General features: G+C 32.9%; 3 protein-coding genes across 3 annotated transcripts; 2 read left to right on the forward strand and 1 right to left on the reverse strand.

The window, feature by feature from the left end:
* Window positions 1–7126: 7126 nt before the first annotated feature.
* LOC116130075 (probable small nuclear ribonucleoprotein F) lies at window positions 7127–10079 on the forward strand. Its single transcript, XM_031415826.1, has 5 exons — window positions 7127–7223; window positions 7699–7786; window positions 7923–7960; window positions 9169–9233; window positions 9813–10079. The coding sequence occupies exons 1-5, from the start codon at window positions 7218–7220 to the stop codon at window positions 9880–9882; spliced, it is 267 nt and encodes an 88-aa protein (XP_031271686.1). The 5' UTR covers window positions 7127–7217; the 3' UTR covers window positions 9883–10079.
* A 986-nt stretch (window positions 10080–11065) lies between these two features.
* On the forward strand, window positions 11066–12265 carry LOC116129759. The gene is made up of 4 exons (XM_031415492.1): window positions 11066–11083; window positions 11259–11363; window positions 11520–11557; window positions 11938–12265. Exons 1-4 carry the CDS (start codon window positions 11066–11068, stop codon window positions 12263–12265), a joined length of 489 nt encoding a protein of 162 aa, XP_031271352.1.
* A 3823-nt stretch (window positions 12266–16088) lies between these two features.
* Window positions 16089–21772, reverse strand: LOC116129421 (NADPH--cytochrome P450 reductase 2). The gene is made up of 17 exons (XM_031415163.1): window positions 21174–21772; window positions 20981–21057; window positions 20838–20895; window positions 20657–20740; window positions 20516–20552; window positions 19739–19808; window positions 19451–19645; window positions 19262–19354; window positions 18870–19095; window positions 18679–18762; window positions 18434–18585; window positions 18100–18196; window positions 17682–17831; window positions 17502–17579; window positions 17278–17400; window positions 17053–17166; window positions 16089–16585 (listed from the first exon to the last, which is right to left on the reverse strand). Exons 1-17 carry the CDS (start codon window positions 21603–21605, stop codon window positions 16505–16507), a joined length of 2151 nt encoding a protein of 716 aa, XP_031271023.1. The 5' UTR covers window positions 21606–21772; the 3' UTR covers window positions 16089–16504.
* Window positions 21773–24213: the final 2441 nt, after the last annotated feature.

The raw sequence follows: 24213 nt of genomic DNA on the forward strand, positions 1-24213 counted from the left end.
AAAGAGGTTTAGTCTTAATTTGGTGTAAGTTTAGAGAGAGAGTGTTTGTATATAAGGGTAGGACTAGGAGCCCACCTGTCTAATGTCTTTTGGTAGAATTTTGATTCCATTCCAAATAGATTTTTTAGGCGCAGACATCATGTTTTAGTAATAAATCGTTTACTAGTATCAATAAATGAATATGCAAGAAAAAAAAATTAATCTAATCTCAAAAGGGTTTGATTTGATTTTTTTTTTTTTTTTTTATTGTGATTTTTGGGGGTGAGTTTGATGAAGTTATTGGGAAAATACAGGGTAAATAAATGAGCACACATGCAGGGAGAGAAAGCACAAGTGTCGGGGAGGAAGAGGATGGCGTCGGAAGGTTGCTTACCCTAAACTTGAGGTTTTCTGATTCTTTTTTTTTTTTCCAATTTCAAAGCAATTTAATGGCTTCATTCCATCTCTCTCTCTCTCTCTCTCTCTCTCTCTGTGAATTCAGAAAATTCAAAATTACTAAAACCATAACTCATTCTTCCAATCTCACTGGCCGATCTGGGACCTCTGTAGCTCTCAGCTATCTTTTCATATATATACAATAATTAATTTATCAGAAATGTAGTACCTTCGAATCAAATTTCTTTCGTATACATATTTTTCTAAGAACCCATTATTGGTGACGTTCTCAAATAATCAACCAAAATTTCGACATGAAAAATCTGCTAACAACCAAAATTTCAGTCAAATTCTTGCCAAAACGAAAATTGTCTTTAAAAATTCTCCTGCAAATCCTGAAATTTAATGTAAACCAAAAGTAAAACGTCTAGTCGCCGGCTTTGTTTTTTTAAGGCTTGTGAAGTTATTAGTAACAAAAGCTGACATTTAATTTATACCTTACAAATTTCATAATTTTAATATTGTTATCGCGTGGTTTTAAAGTACAAAATAAGGGTAAATATTTGAAACACTGCCTTTACAAAATATGAAATCTTTTTTTTTTTTTTTTTTTTTTTGTTATGAGCTGAATGTTGGACAAACTTATGTGTACTCAACTAATCTTTCGAAACTAAAACCACTTGTTGGATAAGAATTTCAATAACTATTTCTATTAGTAATCGAAGAAAGATTCAAACTTATAATCTCTTGAAAAATATACCCTTATCAAAACTAACATGAATCACTTTATTGAAATCTTATAGATTCTAAGGACTTCGTTGCACATTAGAGATCCATTAATATTTAATTTTAATTATATTCGAATTATCAAAGAAAGATGTACTATAGCTTTCACATCAACGGAGAGATGGTGGGAGGGAGAGTGTAGGGATGTTTGCTTGTGAGTGCAAAAGAAGGTGTGTGAGTGTGTACTAAAAACACTATAATATTATCTTTGAATATTCATGTTTGCTTTGTTATATTATATAGTGAAGGCTGTGAAGGCAATTTTTTATTATAAAATAAGTTTATATTTATGGGGATGGTGATAAAATGCGTGAAGCTAAAGCAAGCATTAAATTATATATATTTTAATTAAAACAAGATCGAATATAATTAAAGATTAATTAATTAATAATTAGTTAATTGAAAAACAAATAATAAATCTTGTAAATTGTAATGCATGGGCGATAGAGTAGAGACGACCGCGCTACGGTCGGCGAACGGCTCGCTAGTTTGACTCTGAGGCGGTCGGGAAGTCCACGTCATCATTTATTATTATTTTTTTTTTTACTGTTGTGCCCCTAGTTTAACTTTAATAGTGTACTTAAATGGTAAATTAAGGGGGTCATTTGGGTCATTTATGTTATAAATAATACAAAATTAGCTTGCTAATTTCAACAACTACAACCCCCAAGCTTTGCCACACGACAGTATGAAATTTAAGATTTTAATGAAAGTTGTAATTTCTTGATTTTAATTAAGATTTTCTACCAAGGAAAAGTTTCAAGTGAAGTGTTTTACACGTTATTTATACATTTGTCTAATAAAAATCTAATATGAATTTATAATAAGGTTTAATGATTAAACTTTCGGTTAGGTTAGTCAAATCTAAACTATGTAAAAACTGATAAATCATTCTAATTTTATCATTAATCAATAATTATCAAACAAAATTTCATAAAACCAGACCAATTGGGTTAGGAGTTAAAAGCAATAATCTATATTTCTAACAAAAAAAATTAATAATAAAAGTTTGGTTTAAAAAAAGAAAATTTCATAAATTTGTACTTAAGAAAATTTAGATCTCCCCACAAAATAATATTTTCAGTAAGCCATAAAATTTGATTCTAAATTAACTTCAAGTGTATTGATAATTAATTTGGAAATAATTTGTTAATTAATTGAATAAAAAAAACTATTTATGCACCTAATTTCTGACCTATTATTTATCCATACAAAATTAGAATTATAGAGAATTAATGTCAAAGAAATATTATGATTATTGTTATACTATATCACCTACTTCTATTTGCTAGAATAATCAAATCAATCAAATCGTACATCATGAAAACTAATAATTATTTACCCAAATAAAAGAAGACACCAAGAAGAACTTCATATTTACCCAAATAAATATTTGACTTTTAATTCATATTTAACTTCATGTGAATTTGTACTAATTAAGTAGGTCAGTATCCTGAAAATTATGGAAATTTGAACAGAATTTATCAATTTTAGTCATTTTAAGTCAATATATTTAATTTTTCTAAGAATTAATTATAATACGTATGAAAGATAATTTGATGATTCTGTACGATGTTTTAATATATATTATAAAAATGATTGACAAATAAACACTCAATCAATCTATTGATTAATATTGCCGCTAAAACTTGAAATTTAGATTATAATTTTATTGAAAATTTAAGTTAATAAAATAATGAACAAAAAAAAATTACTTTGGAAATTGCTTGAATTTTTCTATTTCCCCTTTTTCTTTAAAAATAAATTAAATATTTCCCGGCTATATATAGTCTCCTCTAATCCAAATTTACTTGCAATTTTACATTAATATTTCAATATTATTATAAAGTGTTGATTGTATAACTCATAATGTTAAGCATAAAATAAAACAAATTAAAATAATATAGACATTTTAATAAAAAGGCTTAAACAATTTACCAGGTTATTTCATAAGCACTTTCCATGCAAATGAATTTTTAATTCAAATATTATAAAATAAAATGACTATCAAGTCTCTGGTTCTCTTAAAAAATACAGAATAAATCTAAATTTATTTGATTAGGTGGGCACCATTTCGTTGACTTGTGTTATGATTTTAATTGTTTTAAAATAATAACAAAATATTTCATAAACAAAGTACAATAATAATTGATTTACAACTTAATCATAAAATCAGATAAAAATTATACAAAATTTACATAAAATAACTATTTTATCATTTACTTTTTGTATTATATGACTCAGTTGTAAACATAAAATATCATGTTTGTTCAAAAAATAAATTCTAAAAAGTTAGTTCATATTCTAAACTAAAAGTTTTTATTAATTTTGAGCATTTCACATTGCATAATTAATGTATAATTTGATCATTACGAGAGAATAAATTCTTATCAATTTGGTAATAATTTTGAAATTGACAAAATTATATTTTGATAAGAAGTAAGAACTTTACGTCATGTTTCATTTCATTTTATAATATAATGTTATGAAAATTTAGTGATCTAATCATATTATAAATGGTGTCTTATCTTGTCAATTAAATGTTATCTCAACTTATAAAGTTGATCAAAATTTCAATTGATTTTGATTAATTGATGTAAATTAGTGGGCAATTAGTATTTGTCATGCTATATAGTATTAATTATTAAATATACAAAAGATACAAAGAGTTTTTTTTTTTTTTTAATCAACGAGATGTTCTGCTCAGTTTGCATAAACATTTATTTTATATATCATAAAATTATATCATAGGTATATAGATATGTTTGTTACAAAATTACAAGTGATAATTCTTACAACCAGATAAGGAAATAAAATAAATGTTCTAAAATAATAAAATAAAGTAACCACACACAAAGAAAACTCAATTTTGTAAACTAAAATAGTGAGATTGAGTCTTTATTATAATAATGGGTATTTATATTTCATTGAATTATATTCAAATTATTATTATTTTCCATATGAATTTGACTTCTTTTTTACTTGTTACATATATTTTGTTAATCTTAGTGTAGATTTTGAAGGGTTAAATTTCATCTTTTTCACTTCCAAAAACAAAATACAATAAAAATTAATATTGAAATTGATCATCATAGAATATCATAAAGAAAAAAATTAATTTTTATTTTTATTTCGAGGATTAGGTTCCTGCAAGAATCTCCACCCTCATTCGGAGATCCCCATCCTTGTCCCCGTATCGGTCAAATCGAGGATAGGGATCAAATCCCCTTTCGAAGATAGGGATGGGGATGATGATTTCCACCCCGACCCACCCTTATTGTCATCGTTACACACTTGATTAAATGGTTTTCGAATCAATTTCTAGAACTAGAGAATGGGTTTCTAGCCATCTAGAGATCAAGTGTTAATAAACTAGGTATATTTCCTTTCCAATGTGTGACTTTAACATTTTAGAAAGAGTAAACGACATATTCCCACCCAAGGTTTGATGAAATCCCAAGTTGATACCCCAAGTTCCATTTATTTCAGATTCTCACCCTTAAAGTAACGGGAAATTGTTAGATATAACGATTCAGGGGTAAATTGGTTATTTTGCAGAGGAGGCGCACATTAGCTAGGGGTGGGATAATCCGGTTAACCAAACCGAATTATCAAAACCGAAAAGTGAACCGGTTTTTCGGTTTGGAGAAAATCCAAACCGAAAACCGGACCGATTTTGATTAAACATCGAATGTAAACCGAACCGAATATTCAGTTCAGTTACCGGTTTTCAACAAAACTAAAGAAAAATAAACATATTAGATTAATGATAAACTACAAGACAACCACAAAACAAATGTCAATTACTTATCTAAACTTGAATTGCATGCATCCTCCATTCTCTTAGCCATGCGCTGGAAGCCCATATCACACTTCTTCACTAAATCATCCAATACCCATCCTTCCACTGGATCAATTGTGAACCCCCACTCAATCACACACCAACTTTGATTTTCGCCTTCATTGTCTTCTGGAACAATCTTGACCATTGAAACATATGACTTGAACCCAATGTTGTTGTCAACTATTTCATAGCTTAAACTGCGTTGAACATGATCAACGCTTATTAATCTCTCTGTGGACCAGCTAGCTTGAGGGTTGTTTTCATTGCTAGTACTAGGTGAAATTGAATAGCCAGAACAGTATTGGATGCAACCAGTTTGACCGTTGATTCCATGGACGCCATAGCAGGTGGCTAGACTTGAAAACCATTTATGTAAGTTGAAGAAGTCTAAGAAAAGAGGCCATATTTTGATGACTCAGAAAGCACACTAAAACAAACCCAGAAAGCAAAACAAGATTAACAAAATAACAAACCCAGAAAGCAAAACAAGATTAGTAAAATAAGCAAAATAAGAAACCCACAAAAAAGGGCTTCTGGGTATCAAAATTAACAAGAAAAATCAACCATTAGCCACAAAATAATGACTCAGAATACATAAACTAAACCCTGAAAAACTGGTGGGTATCTCATGTAAATAACCAAACAAACAAACAAAGAATCCATTTGAATCAAGAGTCTGCTCACGATGGAGTCTGCTCAGGGTGGGCCTGCTCACGGTGTGGAAGACTGGAATTGGAACTCTGGAAGTGTGGATGGAGTAGCTCTGTAGCTCACGGTGTGGAAGATTGGAACTAGAACTCTGGAAGTGTAGAGATTTAAGATTTGGAGGCGGAGTCGCAGAGAAGAGTCTGAACTGTGTGTGAAGAGAAATAGAGAGGAGCGAAATTTTTTTTTTTGCTTTTATAGTTAGGGTAAAACCGGTTTTTGATTAACCAGTTTGAAATATTTTTCAAACTGAACCGGTTTTTCGGTTTTTTGAATTTTGCTAACCGAAAACCGAACCGGTTTGTAAAAAAAACCTAATTTTTGGTTCGTTTTGGTTTTCGGATTATTTATCCCACCCCTAACATTAGCAGATCGTCACCCCTAACAAAGCTCCGGTGCATGTTACCCAACATCACCGCCAACGTTTTTTGCCTTTTTCCAACGATTCTTCCACCCAAAATCACCCTTGTCACCACCATTCGAACCCTCATCCTCCCCTCTACAAAACCTTACCCTTCACAACCCTTCATCACTCGTCGATCGCCAGCCACGACAGCCGCCACATGCGACTGGTTTTCGTCGGTCTCCACCGGTGATTGGCCACTAAACGGTTGCTAGGGACATAGGGGTTTTGTATATTTGGAGACACTAGTTGCATTGGTGATGTCCAATTGGATTTTCGTCGCCGGAATTGACCGGAATCCAGCAAAGAACAACGAAAACCTAAGCCTGACGACGTCGGCGATTGGAGGGGCCAATGAGTCGAGGACCAGAGGGGTTTTGGATGACGGATGATGGGGAAGGTGATGGAGGTGACCAGGGGGTTCAACACCATCGGAAACAGCCCAGATCCAGTGAAAACCGAGAGGATGCGCAGTCACTGAGAGTGTAATTGAAGTAATTTGAAAATAAGATAATTTATAATTTTAGTAATTTAGGGGTTAAAACATAATTTATTAATTTAGGGTTAAGGGCATTATGGTAATTGCACTCTCACTACCCTAAAAATTGTTAACAGTGAGAATCTTGAATAAATGGAACTTGGGGTACCAACTGAGATTTCGTCAAACCTTGGGTGGGAATAGTCGTTTACTCTTTTAGAAACTATTAATTTTACTTTCAATTTTCAACATTGTTAACATCATGATTAAAAAATAAAAAATTTAAATAAATAGCCAAAAAAAATTTAGATATACAGTTATATTGACTTTTTTCTTTTGGGTGCAGGGTTGTTTTCAAAATTTTGATTTTTTCTAGAAGATAATTAATCAATGCTACCACAAACTATTATACAAGCTTTGCCGGCCCAGAAAAGACCCATTTCGTCCGCAAATTTAAAATAACTGGGCCCAAAAGTAATAAATTATGGGCCTAAAAGCTCAGACATCACACAAGTTATTCAAAATCAACATTGAACCCAAACCCCAAAAGGCAAAACCCTAAAAACCTCATTGTCAAGAAACTCAAGTGTTCAAAGGGCGCAGATTTCTCTCTTTCTTCGTCTCCAATGGCTGTAAGTGCGATTTGTTTCATTCAATTTTCGTCATTTATCTATTGAATTTGATTTATTTTTTGTTTAACAACTCTATCGTATAATTAGTTAAACTAAAACTTGAGAATTCTGTGCAGTATTTGTTTTGTTTAGTCATATTTTTGGATCGTTAGTGTGAGTAAACCCATTTGAAAAAAAAAAAAATCAGATTGATTTAAATTCGTAGGTAAATTTCATTGATCTCTTTAAGATTTAGCTATAAAAAATTGTAAAGTTTTAATGAAATTCATAGGTAAATTCAAGAAGTTTTGGAAAATTTGTAATATTTATCTGTTAGTAGAACTTCAAATGAAATTGTTTTTGAAGTATATCGAATGTTTTTGGTGTTCCATGAATCTAAGGTTAAAATTTTGCTGTTGATAGTGGTTTGTTTGTTAGTGTTTTGGATATGGTGGGATTTGCCTTGTGTTTTGATATGTTTATGTGACATTTGCAGACCATTCCAGTTAACCCAAAACCGTTCTTGAACAACTTGACTGGAAAGACTGTCATTGTCAAACTCAAGTGGGGAATGGAGTACAAAGGTGATTTTATTTTGTTTTACTTTGTTTTGTAATTCTGGACATTGTTGGATTAGGATGTTATTACGGCAAAATGGCATTTTATTGCCTTAATTTGTTTGTGATTTTTGATGTATTTTACTGGTTTTTTTCTTTTCAGGTTTTCTTGCCTCAGTAGATTCATACATGAACTTGCAGGTGTGAGCAGAAATTCCTTTTTCTACTGTGTTTTGATGATTTTTTAATTTTAGCTCGCCTCTTCTATGTGTAGATCATATGTCTTGATACTGTCTTATGTAATATGTTATTTTGAACCACATTGATGTTGTATGTGTTGGCTTTTTAAAATCATGGAAGCATGAAATTTAATATGTGGACTATCACTTATTAACATCACATGTCACAAATAAATATATGTGAAAGATCATACATATGTCTTGAAAGTTATCGAGAAATGAATTTTACTACCTCAAAGACATCCTTTTGTAGTTTGTATACTTGAAATGGGGACTTGTAACCGCAAGATATATCTTTTTCTTTTTTCATGTAGAAGCTCAGTCGCTCTCTTTTGACAAAGTTGTGTTTTAGCTATGATTTTGACTCTGATTTATGGTAGAAGATATATTTGTTTATACAGATTTTTATAGACAATTGTTTGATTCAGAATGAAAAAATAAAAAATTGTATAGAACAGCGAAAAATGTTTTGATTATGAGTCAAAAGTTGCTGCTAAAACACGATTATTATGTCAGTTAGAAAATTGTTGTGGGTTTTGATTTTAAAAAAGCGATAATCGTATCTTGCGACTGGACCTAAATATACTATAATAAGTTCATAAACATTAAAAGGAAGTCTATGTGAGAGATTGGACTTAATTCTTGATAACTTTCAAAACAAGGATATAATCTTTTTTGGGTTGTCCTAATGTGTGCCCTAAGGCCACATGTTAAAATCACTAAAAAGTAAAATTTTTATTTATTTCAATGCTTTTTATGTATAAAAAGATAAAAAAACACAATTTTCAATGCATTGATATGATAATTTTTTTTGTGCTAGTTTTAGGACATACATTAAGACAACTAAAAAAAATAATCATATCGATTCATTGAAAATTGTGTTTTTTTGTACATAAAATGCATTGAGATAAGTAAAAAAAATTGTTTTCTAGTGGTCTTAACGTGTGCTCTTAGGACACACATTAAGACAAACTCATGTTTATTTGATGATGAATGATGTTAGCAAGATAATCCAAGTTTTAAATTTTATGCTTCCATGATTTTAAAATTCCAGTTCTTGTGGTATTAGTTGAACTTGGCTTTCGTTTTTATTGGGCTTACAACAACCCTTCTCTATATAGGCTGTATGCTGCTAATAACATTTTCCTATCTATGATACACTGTCTGCAGCTAGGCAATGCTGAAGAATTTATTGATGGTCAATTCACGGGAAATCTTGGAGAGATTTTGATTAGGTAATTTCCTCTTAAGTGCTGAAGTTTCTTCCTTGAATTATAATAACTCTTAGATTCCAAATTTAGGAGAATTTGCCACAGTTTAGCTCATGAACTTTTTAAGGAAATTGGAGATCATGAACTTTTTAAGAAAATCGGAGATAAGTTTGGAAGTGAACTTGGAAACTATATAAGATTTTTGAAATTATTTGAAAGTTCGGCATCACATTTATCTGTTGTGTTTGTTAGTTTTATTTATAGGATTAGGTAGATTTTATCTGTCTGTATAAATTGTGTTAATCGCTCAGTCATTGATCTAAACTTTTGAGACTGAGTGACTTACATATGAAAACAATAAAAATGTGATTCAGATTGCCTATCGGTATGATAAATGAGTAAAATGTTTGGACCACAAATGGCAGTACATTATAAATAGGATGAAAAAAAAGCATTGTTGGGTATCTTCTTGTTTATATTTCATTGTTTATATTACATCGCAATTTATAAAATCTTAGGGCTATTGATACAAAAAGTCTAAACATAAATTATGACCTTCAAAGTTCTATTAACCCTTTTGTTTGATATTGTGTTTGCCCGCAGGTGCAACAATGTTCTCTATCTCCGTGGGGTTCCAGAGGATGAGGAGATAGAAGATGCTGACAGAGACTAGTTAGCTTCACAAGCAGTTTAGTCTTGATCATAATAGAACTCTCCCCTTTTTGGCGTAAGGCTTGCTAGTTTGTAATGCTACCCTTAATTAGATGCCGTGTGTAATTTAACTGACATATCACCGGTGTTGCCACTTATGCGGCCGCACTAAACAAATTGATTTCACTTAATTGAATTATGTTCCATTGCCTTGTAAAATCTGGGTTCCGGGTATCTTTGTTTTCTTTTCAAGTATATACCTTGTTTTGGAGCCACATTATTCATGAACGCATTACATTCTCATTTTGAAATGAACCTTTTTTGTCCTTGGTTCATTATGCTTAACTCTTTAAATTATGTATTAAGGAGGTCTACTATTTTTTTTTTTTTTTTTCAATTTATTATGCCAATACGATTATGGAGTGGTGAAAGCATTGTTTTAAAACCCAACTTGGTAAGGCCACAGGTCTCAAGTTGACCGGTTTGACCGGTTAAACCAGTGGTTGTCGGTGATCCAAAAAGTTTGTAATTTTCAAACACACCCTTGAAAAATACTCATAAGTCTTTGCAGGTTTGAAATCTAGCAACTACACCCTTGCGATCTGTTTGGGTTTTGAATTTTTTGGTCAAATTTCGATTGATTTTAGCCGCCAAAATTCAATCTGACACCATCACCTAAACCATCATCCTCCACTCTATAAAACCCCTCTAACCTCGGCACTTGGTAGTCTCTTGTTCATTGGTCATGACTTGCATATTGGGCACTGTTTTAAAAGCCGAACTGGTCGGTCAACCGGTTGGACCGTGAACCGGTCATGTGTCTGGTTCAAGTCAACCTAAAAACTGGCATTATACAATAAACCGTTTTAACCCGTCAATGGACCGCGTGAACAGTGCTGGACTGCCAGTCCAATCGGACCGCAAGCAAAACCGGCCCAACACTGAAAAGGGAAAAAAAATCCCTAATTTTCTCACTTTCTCCCCATCGCGCAGTTTCCTCTTCCTCAGTTCCTCTACGCGCAAAATACTCTGAAAAAATTTGAATGAAATCGCGAAAATCTGAAATCCCACACAAATCAAAACTGAATCTTGCTGAAATCACAACCATTCCTTGCTGAAATTGCAACCATTCGTTGTTGAAATCGATCGCAACTCCAGTCTCTGAAATCGCGACGACGTGTTCCTCCCTCGCCGGAAATCGACGCATGAAGGCTGATTGGCATGTATGTCTTGACAATCCAATTTGATTCAAGATGAGTTGCAAACAATAAATTTAGTGAACATCTTCTGATTCGTACTCTTATGAACTTTTATGGTTAATACCTGATCATATTCACTTTGAATCATTATCTTTTTCCTATTTTTTCTGATTTGGTTCAATTTCTGTAATTAAATCAGAAGGCAGTACTGCTTACACTAGGTTATATTTACTCTGGAGCTAAAGCAGACATCAAAGTTTGGGACCCTTCTGTCGAATCTGACGATGACTACAGTACTTCTCGAGTTAGTCTCCAAAGTGGTCCTTACTAAGATTTTTAAAGCATTGAATCTGGATGGGCGGTTAGTATAACTAAGAATTCTTTTTCAGTTCAGTCATTCATCCATTACAGCACTAGCTAAACAAATACTTTTTTTCTTTTTTGGTTCATAAGTTTTCAGGTAAATCCAAGAGTGGATGGGGATAAGAAGACTCGATTGTATGTATATTGGACCATAAGTACTTGTCAACAAATAAGTTATTATAATTTTTATGGAGGTTAACTTCTTGTGGAGATGTCTATGCTACTAAATACACAACGTAAGATCCAAAATTTTATTTCTTTTCTTTATTAAATAGGTTGATGGATCAAAGGCAACAGGATGCTTTGATCTTACTTGCCCTGGTTTTGTTCAAACTAGCAAGGAAATTGCACTTGGGGTTGCAATTTATCCCATCTCAGTAGCTAACGGCCTTCCATATCAGATAACTATTTACATATTTAAGGTAAAACGAAATGGAACTTTTCTTTCATTGAAAACGCTTTGAATAATATTTTATTCTCATATCTTCAAAATTTTTATAATCCTTTGATTTCAGGATTCAAATACAAGCAATTGGTGGATGCAGTGTGGAGAAAAAATCAACGTGGGGTACTAGCCTCAACTTATTTAGTTTGATAATTAGTGGTGCAGAAAGTGTAGAATGGGGAGGAGAAGTTTACAGCTTAAAGTTGGGGCAATCTCCCCACACTGCAACGGAAATAGGAAATGGAGAATATCCAGACCCAATTTTCGGCGATTCAGGTTACATGAAGAGAATGAGAGTTCTTGATAATTCTCGTATCTTGAAGTTCCCAGAATGGGTATCTACTTATGCAGATGAGTACAACTGCTATGATGTTTACTATATTTCAAATTATATGTGATGACATCATCATGATGTGCTATGATGTCATCAGTCTAACCGATTGAACCATGACCCGGACAGCAGAGTGGGTTGCCCTCCGGTCAGGTTTTTAAAACAATGGTATTGGGTTGAATTTTTGGCCAAATTTCGGTTGGTTTTGACGTCCAAAATTCAATCCGATACCACCACTTGAACAATTGACTTCTATTCTACAAAAACCCTCTAATTTTAACACTTGGTAGCCCCTCATTCACTGATGATCAAATTAGAGATTTTGTGAATAGCAGAAAATAGTAACCCGGATTGGAGAGGTTGTTGGGTCTCAGTTGGACTGGACCGATCGGTTGGTCCGGTCCGATTTTTAAAACAGAGGGTGAAGATAAAGATTAAACAAAAAGAAGAAAATATTAAAAATATATAAAAATAATTGAACAAATATTTCATTTTCATTTCAATTCATGTTAATCAGTTAATGTTTAAATTATGATGTAAAACGAATATGTCATTTTTAATGTCAATTTATATTTGATTCAGTAAGAAAGAATCATCCATTTTTTATTTTTCCATTTTAAGGCTGTAAGATATTTATTAGTCTAAATCAACAGAAAATGACACAACATATGAAACGATTAAACAGGACAATTTAATAGACGTGTCAATTAATAAATAAAAATATAAAAATTCAGAAGAATTATTTAATCACCGCCCAACTTGGGTATCACAAAAATTTCAAAATATAGAAGAATATCAGTTTACTCTCTATAAATTTAGTTTTTCCTCTGACTACCCTCAGTTTTCAAAGTTAGCCCCCATAAATGTAACTTCCAATTTTCTTTCTATCCTGTCATTCATTAAACATGACTTGTAGCCTCCCCAGAAAACTATTTCTACCACCGCCCCAACATTATAGTATGACCCTCTTTTTATCATTCAAAGGAGAACTTATCAAAACCATTGTATCATATCAAAACTTTTATCTGATACACTGATAAAAGTTAGAAAGAAACAAGTGTTTTTTTTTTATAGAATAAAACCATGGGCTAGTTATTTGGCGGCTGGCGACAGCTTATTGAAGGTGGTTGGCTGGAAATGAAGCACGTTGAGAAAAGGAAGTAGCTGAGAATCTGGAATCTACCTACCAAATTCTATTCTCCCAACAACCATAAGCACTTTCTCCAAAAGCTTTGTGAGTCTCAAGTGCTTCAACTATACTTTTATTTTTTAAAGCTTTAATAATAATCACTTTGTTGAAATATATGGGTGGCCTCAAATTGTTGCCACCAAATTTACAGAAAGAGTGACTTGTTGGAACCGTCTTTGCGTGTGTGCTGCGTAAATCAATTGTGGAGATGAGTTTGATTTGGTCAAAGTTTAACCCTTTCTTATTATTATTATAATATTTTTTTTTTTACATTTTTGGTCATTTTCTTATTTCACTTTATTAACCAAATTTGGAAACTTCTTTGTATTAAATGCTTTGTCTGTTGGATTATTTTTAAAGAAAGTTTTTGGGTAACAGGAAGGTAAAAGTCATTTGAGAAATCTTTTTTTTTTTAAACAGGGTGTCCAATCCACTGTTTTAAAAACTGGACCAACGGGTTATGTGCTCGGTTCGAGTCAACATTAAATCCGTTAGTATACATTAAACCGCTTTAACCCAGTCAAAATCTAGATAAAGTCAATGAACCGCTGGTCCAATCGGACCGACGGATAAATCGGTCTGATTTCAAAAACCCCTAACCCTACGCAATCGCACTATCGCAGCCCATTCCACTGATTTCCTTTCTCTGTTTCTCAACTTCTTCTCTTTCTCAGTTTCTATACTAAAATTTCTCAGATTTCTCAGCTTCTCTTCGAAAATTTCTCTCTGAAATCCCACTCAAATCGCAATCAAATTGTAACTAAGATGGCTGTGGCTTTGGCCGGAGAAGATCTAACGAGAACGATGGCCGTCACCCGATGATGCAGTCGGGGAGTCGGTGGAAGTGGATGGCGTCTGCAAGTCTGGCATCAGCGAGCATCCGGGAGGCGTGGAATTCACAAACAAATTTATTCGCACAGAGCCAACGGCAGGATGATGAAGAGGTACTGAGGTGGGTGGCAATCGAACGGCTGCCCACGTATGATCGGTTGAGAAAGGGGATGCTGAGGTAGGTTCTTGAGAACGGGAAAATTGTTCACGATGAGGTGGATGTGACGAGATTTGCCATGGAAAATGAGTGGTTTAGAGTTAGTAAAACAATAAGATGTGGTCAACAAAGTTTGCTTTGGGACTTGGGAGTCAACAATAAGATTGGTTTGAATTTTATGAAGCCGGCGAGCATTAGATATGGTCAATTCATACCAATTTTTAATCCATTTTCTCTGTTAATGACGTCATACTCTTGTTTTCATGAACCAAAACAAGTAAAGCCAACAAGTTATCTTATTAAAACGACAGCAACATCTATCACTTTGAAAATCATACGACATTAAGTATTATTACATTTTTAAAAAGTATATTATAAACTTTTTACTTGGAATCTTATATTTTAAACTTAGTATCTATTTAAATTAAATTACAAGTTTTAACTTATGATTTCTATTTTTCATTGAAATTTACGTAGATGATGGTGATGGTTATGATGATGATGATGATGATGAATTTTGATGCTAGTGAGTGAAACTCAATCAACATGGAAACGTATCAAAAAAAAAACACTTGCATCAAATGTTTTGTTACTAATTATTATGTATTTTATCATTTAATATGTAAATACAACATCATATTTGGATTTGGACTTTGAATTGTTGTTAAATACTTAAATTATGTTGTGATTATTGTTTAATTTGAACTTTGAATTGTTGTTAAATACTTAAATTATGTTGTGATTATTGTTGAATTTGAACTTTGAACCATGTTATACAGTAATTAAGTTATTATTGTCTTATTAAAAAATAGAAATCTGAAAAAAAAAATGTTTTTTTAAAAATATACTGATGTCATCATGATGTGTGATGACGTCACCGAGCTAACCGGCGGTCTAACCAGTTGAACCGTGATCTGGCTAACAGAGCGGGTTGTCCTCTGGTTCAATTTTTAAAACAATGGTCCAATCTTGGGAGCTACGGGACTTTAAACGAGACTGTACGTCTTAACCATACATCCGAAAGTTAGTCTTATCACTCGCCTTCCAAGGTGGGTATGTCATCTGAGAATGTTATTGCATATGCACTAAATCCAATATGGTGTATCTATCAATAGAATTATTAATGTGAAAAATATTTTAATTAAATTAATGTCAGCCAAATGTTTTTACTATGAGTTCATTACAATGTTACATGTTCCCCTCAGGTATAACTAAATAAATTATTCCTCCTTAAGTATCATAAATAACAATTGCAACCTGCTGTAACTTCAGTATTTCATTAGGGTTTTAGAGTTTAATTTGACAGATTAAATGTAAAATGTACTAGGCGAATGACGAAAACTTTAACAAAACCATGACTATAAGAGGTCAATTGTTATTTGCGATACTTGAGGGGCAAAGGATTGTTTCATGAAACCTCGGGGAGTAACTTGTAATAAATAAACTATTTGTCAACGTCTCACCACCTCTGATTTTGTTCAGAGTCTAATAAAATCAAAATTTATAATAATGATATTAATTATTATTTAAACCATCACGTCTTAATTGGTAAATTTAAATACATAAATTGAACTCTAACAACATCACGAGTTCAACAAAGATTTGATGGTAAAACAAAAACCCTTTTGACATTTTTGCAACAATTAACAATTTGAAATTGGATTAAAAATACAGAATTAAACAATCTGACGTGAAAGAAGAAGAAGAAAAAAATACACACAAAATAGAGTATCAGAAAGCAAACTTGAACTTACATTGTCCATGCAAAACAGTTACATAAAAAAGTAATACAACATTTTTATCTGTCATTTGAACCACTTTTCTTGGTTCATTACAGGGAACCTAAATCCCTAGAGGTAATTAATTATCATATTTGCGTATAATAAGAGAGATTAAATTACAAGAACAAAAAAATCCTTCATATGGGAAGGGAAAAGAATCACATAACCGACTACTAACAACATTTTAATTGCCGATCCAGGGGCCAGGAATCGCAAATGGCAATTGCATTAGCCCTATTCATAGATTTCATTTTATCCCAAGCAGGTTGGCTCAGGTTTATATATAACGCAAAGTTCCTTGAATATTTTTTTTCCAGCTAATACATATATTATGCTTAGGAAGAATCATCACCATACGTCACGTAGATACCTGCCAGTCATTTGCAGATTCTTCACCATGCTCTCAGCCTTGGAGCTGTCTAAGGATCCCTGAAATCAAGTAAGACAGCACAATTGGGTCAAAAGGAGTGACTTTGAATGACCTAAGAAATCCAATTGAGAAAAAGTAACAAGTAGGAACATTTGTAATAGCATGAAAGTGACGGTTTTGGTGTGTCACTACATGCATCTTAATATATTTCTCTTTATATCTCCTAGAATAACATGAGATGATGAATTTTTGTTTATAAGGCAGAAAACATCAAAATCTCATATGACGTCATGCAAGCAGCAAAATCTTTTAAGTGGGCTCCCGTTTATGAGCAAATCAAATGCATAATTCCTAAAGTTTTATTTGTTCCCAACTAATTATACCTAACCATAAAATAGGAAGGGAAAGCCCAAAACTGCTTGTAACTTTTCAAGCATGTTCTGGTTTTTATGGGTAGGTGGTAACTACAAACGTGTGCATCAAATCAGCAAATTCTAATTTCGGGAATTCACTTCTATTAACATACCTGCTCTTGCACAATTGTATGGAGAGTCCGGTGGACATCTCTAGCCATGCCTTTGGCATCACCACAAACATATAAGTAACCTCCCTGAGAGATCATGTTCCAAATATCCGAAGCCTGTATCAAAAAAAAAAAAAAGGGAAAAAAATGAGCTTATGATTACATATCACCATACCTTCTCCATCATATGTTCAAAATCTTCTTTCTTACAAGATATAGATACCATACCTTCTCCATCATTTTATGCTGCACATATTCCTTGGTGGGTCCTTCACGGGAGAAGGCAACAACCAACTCTGAAAGTGCACCACTTTGGACAAAGTTGTTGAGCTCATCCTCATAAATGTAATCCTGTAAATTAAGCAAATTAACATAAAATTCTGGAATTACAGAAAATAGCAGCCACCCAAATCATGGCAGCACTCCTACAAGTTATAAGGCCATAAACTTACCATTTGGCGATTGCGACATCCGAAAAATAAAATGGAGGGTCCCAGCTCTACTCCATCTTCCTTCATTGCAAATCTTTCCTGAAAAGGACAAAAACATAATTACACATTAGTTCAAGATACCATGATAAAACATAAAGAATGACAAAATAGATATTGAATGTCTAGTGTGCCAATAACAACCTGCAGGAAACCCCTGAAAGGAGCCAATCCAGTGCCAGGGCCAATCATGATAACAGGCACTTCAGGATCAGTTGGAAGTTTGAAGTTCGATTGCCTGACAAAAATAGGAGCCCAGCTGCAATCACTGCTTTTCTCCAGAGGGACACAATTCTGCAATAAGAAACAACCTCAAATGGTGAACTTGTATGAAAATGTCACAATAAAAATGTAATTGGGTTTGAAACCGAGAGTTAAAAGAGCCACTTAAAATTGAATCACATACAGGCTCCCGTACTTGCACACAAATGCACAGTGCACATGTACATAAACATCTTGTTTACTAAAGTAGTTCATCCAGGCATTAATGACTACTTATCTAGCAAAGAAAGTTTTCGAAAAAAAATTCCAAGCTTCTTAAAATTTTACTTAATTTAAGTACCTTCATCCATGTGGAGCACAATCCTTTGTGAATGCGTCCTGCGGGTGTTTTCTCATAAACCAGTGCACAAGTAACATGAATTCTGGAAGGTGCCATCCTGTAGACAGTTTTAAGTACAAAATTAACATACCCTTGAATGAAATATATATGAAAAATGGCAAAAATAACAACTACACAGTTACAGTGACTAGTCCTTAAACACATTTTACCCAACTACAAGAACAACAATTGAAAAATTCCCATGACTAGGAACTCAAACAATAAATAAAAATCACGATAATCACATACTGGTACATAAAATCTCAATAAACTATAAAATAGAAATTATATTCACCTTGGTGATGAAGAAATTGAATAGTATCTAGGTTGCAAGCGTGGAACAACTGCTGCAAAGAAGACACCAAGTGGGGGCTTGGCAGAGGGAAATTCAGCCATGACCTCCAGGAGGCTTCTTTGACTTGCCACTATCCATTGTGCATATTCATCCTGTATAAGTGCATAATAAAAGTTAAAAAAAAGAAAAAGAAGCAGAGTAAGGGACTATTAGTGCTAAACAATTCATTCTATAAGATTTATAACCTTTCCAGCAGGTGATGCAAGATATCTTAACCGATCAGCTTCAGTGGGGTCAGATGCATGAGCTGCTAAAGCGAGTAATGCAGACTGGCAAAAATATGCAATTAGGCAATCAGTTGTTTGAAGTACAAAGAAACTACAAAAAGGAAAGGAAAAGTATTTGCCTGATGCAATGATACAAGAAAATAACCAACCTTTTTAGGAGAACTCAAAAGATCAGCATATTTAGTCAATGCTGTTCTTAAAGTGCATGGTGGGAAAGTAGGAGGCAAGGAGCTTCCACCAAGTGGTGTGCCATCCTCTTTATCAGAATGGATGGAGAAATAAGTATCTGGTGATAAGCCTAACAATTTCAATGCCTCCTCTACAGTCTCAATTAAGTTCTCACAGTAAACACCAACATGATCCCCTGTTTCATACCTGAAGAACAAAATAATTATGTTAAGTAGATGAAGAGATGATCATATACCATAAGTACATAAATTTTGTGTTTTTTAGAACAGCATAAGGTAATTTAAGAAAAAAAGAAAAATTAAATTATATCAATAATGTACATAGACACAACTAAATAGAAATAAAAACTTACGAGAGTCCAGTGCCAGCAATGTCAAATTCCAGATGAGTGCAAGAGCGATCAGATTGTGGAGTATGAAGCTCCTTTCTTACTGCCACATTAGACCTACAGCAGCAAACAAAATGTGTTTTAGAATAAATTAAATAAGAATTCTGAGTTAAATTCAAATTGAAAAACCACAAAGTACTTATTATGGCATACCTGCAGGGGTGTTGAGCATCATGAACAGCATGACCATTGGCATTGCCCCAACTTTTATCCTCAAGTGGTGCATCTGCAGGGTCATAAAATACAACCCGATATTCTGATATAGCTGCAGTGTACGGGGTAGAAACAGTTGTCGAATCATCCTCATCCCGAAGCAACTGATCTAGCTCAGGCCACAGCATTTCTCGCCTATTATGGGAACAATCGATAAGATTTCTAATATATTAATGGGTAAAAGAATGTTCATACTATTGATTCAAGATAAATTCAACTTCTTAATACCATGCAGTAAAATCATCTTCAATGCACTGATCATCATCTCCAAGACCCACAGGGACAAGGCGTTTTGCACCTGAGAATGGACAAAAGAAAAGATGTGATTCTGCTGAAAAGAGACCCAATGTGGCACACTGGTCAAGTGGTAAAGTAGTCAATGAGCAATGTGGCACTATAATTCTCACTAGTTAGAGGAATAATATCTATCGTGAAGCATTGTATGTGTGAGTTGATTTATGTTCAACTAGTTGCAATTTTAAAATTGACAAAGGCTGAATAAAAGATACCATATAGCAACTAAAACAGAAAGCTTTTTCAAATTGTAAACCTCTTTATTTGAGGATAGAGTAAATCATAGGATTGAAAATACAAACAAAAACATGCCATTGTCCCATACAGAAATAATAAATTGCACTCCAAAAATATATGACATTAAACCTGCATTGTGAGGTCCCCTTCATATACACCTGATTAGAAAAAAATTTAATACAAAACTCATTGAATGATTTTGAGTGGTGATGACAGCGTTAAAATATTACTATTAAGTTATAAAGCTTCAAATGTACCACACTCACACGGATTGCCCCAATGAAGGAAGCTAAGAAAACATGCACATTCAAAATAATCCAAACACAGTGCCAACAATTCACTTAAGCGATTTAAGTATTTCAAAAAAAAAAAAAACCATAAACTAGATGTCACAAACATAGAATAACATTAAGATGCAATTCCCATTATGCATCAGCACATCCTCAAACAAAAATCAATTTAAAAAAAGCATACCCTGCTCAATGAGGGTATCATCCACCACCTTGGCAACCTGTTTGGCATCACAAAAACAAATCAAAACATCAACAACCTAAACTCAAATGCAAACAACTTGAGACTAAAACTAAATATCAATTGAGAAATTCAATTTCGAACCTTGTTAAAATGTTCATATTGCCTGTTACCAAGACCAAACACTCCATACTTAAGATTCTGTAACCATTCCCCTCTTTCTTTTCCCTAAACAAACAATCACAAAATCAACAAAACCAATCAAATTATGCTCAGTAAATTCAAAACATATATCGATTTCTAACTAAATCATACAAAATCTTACCTCCGTAAACCATTTATAGAACCTAGCTGCATTATCTGTTGGCTCACCATCTCCATATCTTCAACAACAATAAAATAAAATAAACTCAACACACAAAAATCAAAATCGAAATCGAAAATAAAAAATAATCTACAAATACTTACGTAGCCAAGAAGAAAAGTGCCAAACTTTCCTTCTTCAATTTTTCCTCGTATTCATCGTCGTCAGCCGCATAATCATCCTGATTTTTCATAATTTAAATAAAAATTAAATTAACACCTGTCCAACTTTTTAGTGTTTGACAAATCTTCACTCAAATTATGAAAAAAAACAAAAAGTCAAGTAAATTAATAATACCAAATCGACGACTCTAAATTTCGCTTTCTCATATCGCGCTTTCGCCTCGTCAGCCAAGGCTTTAGCAAAACCTTCAGCAGTTCCCGTCTGAGTACCGAAGAAAATGGTGACCTTCTGCTTACCGTCATCAACTTCAACTTCCGGCTCCTTAACCGTCAAAGGCTTCAACGGCTCGACCGGCTTGACCTTCTGTCCGCTCGATCGCCGCCATATCAAAACGACGACGCAGCCAATCAGGACAGCAATAGACGTAGTCAAGATCATAACGAACTCACGATTCTCAAAGATAATATTCGCCACCTCGCTCACCGAGGAATCCGAAGAGACATTCGACGGATCCAAGACCTTCTTTCCTTTAATAATCGCGGCCATTAAATCGAACGGCGACATCGAGCTTGACGAGGAAGATGAGGAGGACGACGAAGATTGCATGATAATTGTAAGAACCGGAGGAAGGAGTTTGTTAAGCTCGTGCTTTTTGTTAAATTGATGTAACCGGAGAGATCTCTCTGTTGTTGTTGCGTTGAGTTGTGCTGTGTTTGTTTTGGTGGTGGGTGTGGTGTTGGTGAGAGAAGTCCCTGAGAGAGAGAGAGGCAGAGAAATATGGGAGGTATTTATATATAAACAATTTTATCATTTTATTAAATAAAATAAATTTAAAATCAAATTATTAGATGGTGTGATTTAAAACCAAACCAACGCCTACCAAACCAGACTACCGGTTACTGGTCAAACCCACCTAACCCCAAGTTAACCATGGTTAAGTTTTCTGGACTTTTGGTCAGAGTTTGTTTCAAAGGTCTAAAATGCCCCTTTTTGTTTTACTTTACTTTTAGTTTTTGCCTTTTTGTGTTTCGTGATTTGTGTAAAAAGGTAATGGATATTTTTGAGGTACTTGAGTTTTAGACTGATTACTCTTTGATCCATTAAAATGAGAAAATTGTAATTCACTCCCTATTAACACTTTAATTCATATAAGAGAGAAATTGTTATGCCCGGGAAATAAAGAGTTGACGTGGGATCGCGTGACGAGACGTGGCCTACTCCTGTCAGAATGATAAGAGTACGTCAGGCCTGCCATGCACCCTGGAGCTCCCACGTGTCCGCTTACCTGCTCCAAATCGCGTAAAATCTGCTGGGGAAGTGGGTAATGGGACGTAAAGCCTGATTATATTCTGACATTCACACCAACCCAAGGATTTAATGATGATTACACGCATTCAGCTTGGTATAAGAAGAAGACGACCCCTTCATTAAGGGGATTCGATCATTTTGACATTTACTCTCTCTCTCAAAAAAAAAAAGGCTCTGTATTTTTACTTTTCAATCATTTGTAAGTCAGTCTGCTTTAGCGACCTGACCCACCATATTAATACAAATCAGTGGATGTAGGATTTGCTACCTTAGCATCCGAACCACTTTAGAAGCTCTTATTGCATTTATTTCCTTTTAACTCACAATCACGTGTGCTTCTTGGTCAGTCAACGCTGCACATGTGTCGATTAGTTGGTGCCCAAAATCACGCATCAACAGAAATTAACACATTTAGTGTCACATCTCACTTAGTCAGTGAATGAGTTTGAATTAAGTTTATAAAGTGTAACCCTCTTAACTTAATAGATGTGTTTCTTTATGAAAACGCTTGACTGAAGCCTAAAAACAAACTCGTGCAGGCATGAGCTAAAATTGACATTTTCTACTTAATTGAATTTGCGATTTGACATCTAGACCCATCAATAGGTAGGAATGTCAATATTCAAGCTTAGAAGGGCTCGAGTTATATTAATAAACTTAGGTAGTTTTGATGTCGTTATAGATCAAAATGTTATTTTCTAATTCTAGTGAGTTAAAAATTCACTTAAACATTGGGACCTAAATGTAATTCTATTGTAGAGGTAAAGTCATAAAGAAGAATTTTTTTTTTTTTTTTTTTTTTTTTTTTTTTTTAAGGTGGAACATAATGTTGTAACGATGAATCTTAAATTTACAATAAAATAAAGATGTTTAATTCTTTATAGTTATTAGAGATCACACCCTCCCTCGCACCACGATCCAAAGGCCATAAATGTGAATAAAATTACCCATAAGTTAGATAATTCTTTATTTATTATTATAAAGTTGTAATTATATTAATAATATTGTACATCTCAAATCTTAATCGAAATATTACATTAAATTATTATTCTCTAAATCAACTCTTAGGAAATGTTATCAATAAAATAGTTTATATATCTCATAATAGCAATTGAATCTATTTAATTTGATAGTTAAATAAGAATATTAACTTTATTAGCATGTAAAAAATCTGTAAAATCCATATATTTAGGGATGGCAAAATCTTATGAAATTAATATTGTGAATATATATATTTATTTAAATAATAAGAGATTAACGTTGAAAATGGAAAGACTATTGGGTTTCAAATATTGTCAAGGTTTTACCAAAAATGAAAAATGTCTTTGAAGCATATGTCATTTAGACTTTTTGTGTGTAAATGTCTTTAGATAACATATTAAATCTATTTGACATTGATATTTGTGGATTTTCTATATATTTTTTAAATTTCCGTCAAGTTTTCTCGCGTCACAAAAATATTAAAAGACAACCATTAGATAAAATTTCTTGCTTCTAGATACATTATATCTCGAAAAGTTTTCTACTCCGAAAAAAATTAATTCAAAATTTAAAAAAAAATCATAAATGTACGCATTTAAATTTTTATATAATTTTTTATTCTTTTTGAGTTTTAATATATTAAAATTAATTTTTTAGTGAAGAAATATTGATATTAATTGTGTCATGAGGACGTTGAAATATTGGTGGATCCATTATTGGTTTGAAATGTTATTATATATAAAATATTAATAATGATTCCTTATATTGTTATTGTATAGCAATTGTCTAACAAACGAGAAAACCATATTGAAATATTGTTTGAAAAAAAAAATATATAAAAATTCTTGCATAAAAAAATTCATAAATGTAAATATTTTAATGTTACGTAATCCTAATCCCTTTTTCAAATTTTAATGTGTCAACT

Source organism: Pistacia vera, unplaced genomic scaffold (assembly GCF_008641045.1).
Source record: "Pistacia vera cultivar Batoury unplaced genomic scaffold, PisVer_v2 Contig106, whole genome shotgun sequence".
Taxonomy (NCBI): Eukaryota; Viridiplantae; Streptophyta; class Magnoliopsida; order Sapindales; family Anacardiaceae; genus Pistacia; species Pistacia vera.

What these genes read in the sequence shown, in the direction of transcription:
- LOC116130075 (XM_031415826.1), top strand. An exon ending in GTGGGGAATGGAGTACAAAG is followed by an intron (nt 7,787 to 7,922) that starts GTGATTTTATTT and finishes TTTTCTTTTCAG; the next exon opens with GTTTTCTTGCCTCAGTAGAT. An exon ending in CTTGGAGAGATTTTGATTAG is followed by an intron (nt 9,234 to 9,812) that starts GTAATTTCCTCT and finishes GTTTGCCCGCAG; the next exon opens with GTGCAACAATGTTCTCTATC.
- LOC116129759 (XM_031415492.1), top strand. An exon ending in ATGACTACAGTACTTCTCGA is followed by an intron (nt 11,364 to 11,519) that starts GTTAGTCTCCAA and finishes ATAAGTTTTCAG; the next exon opens with GTAAATCCAAGAGTGGATGG. An exon ending in GGGGATAAGAAGACTCGATT is followed by an intron (nt 11,558 to 11,937) that starts GTATGTATATTG and finishes CTTTGATTTCAG; the next exon opens with GATTCAAATACAAGCAATTG.
- LOC116129421 (XM_031415163.1), bottom strand. Translation starts at nt 21,605, where the DNA reads ATGCAATCTTCGTCGTCCTCCTCATCTTCCTCGTCAAGCTCGATGTCG. An exon ending in AATTTAGAGTCGTCGATTTG is followed by an intron (nt 21,058 to 21,173) that starts GTATTATTAATT and finishes ATGAAAAATCAG; the next exon opens with GATGATTATGCGGCTGACGA. An exon ending in AATATGAACATTTTAACAAG is followed by an intron (nt 20,553 to 20,656) that starts GTTCGAAATTGA and finishes GATGCCAAACAG; the next exon opens with GTTGCCAAGGTGGTGGATGA.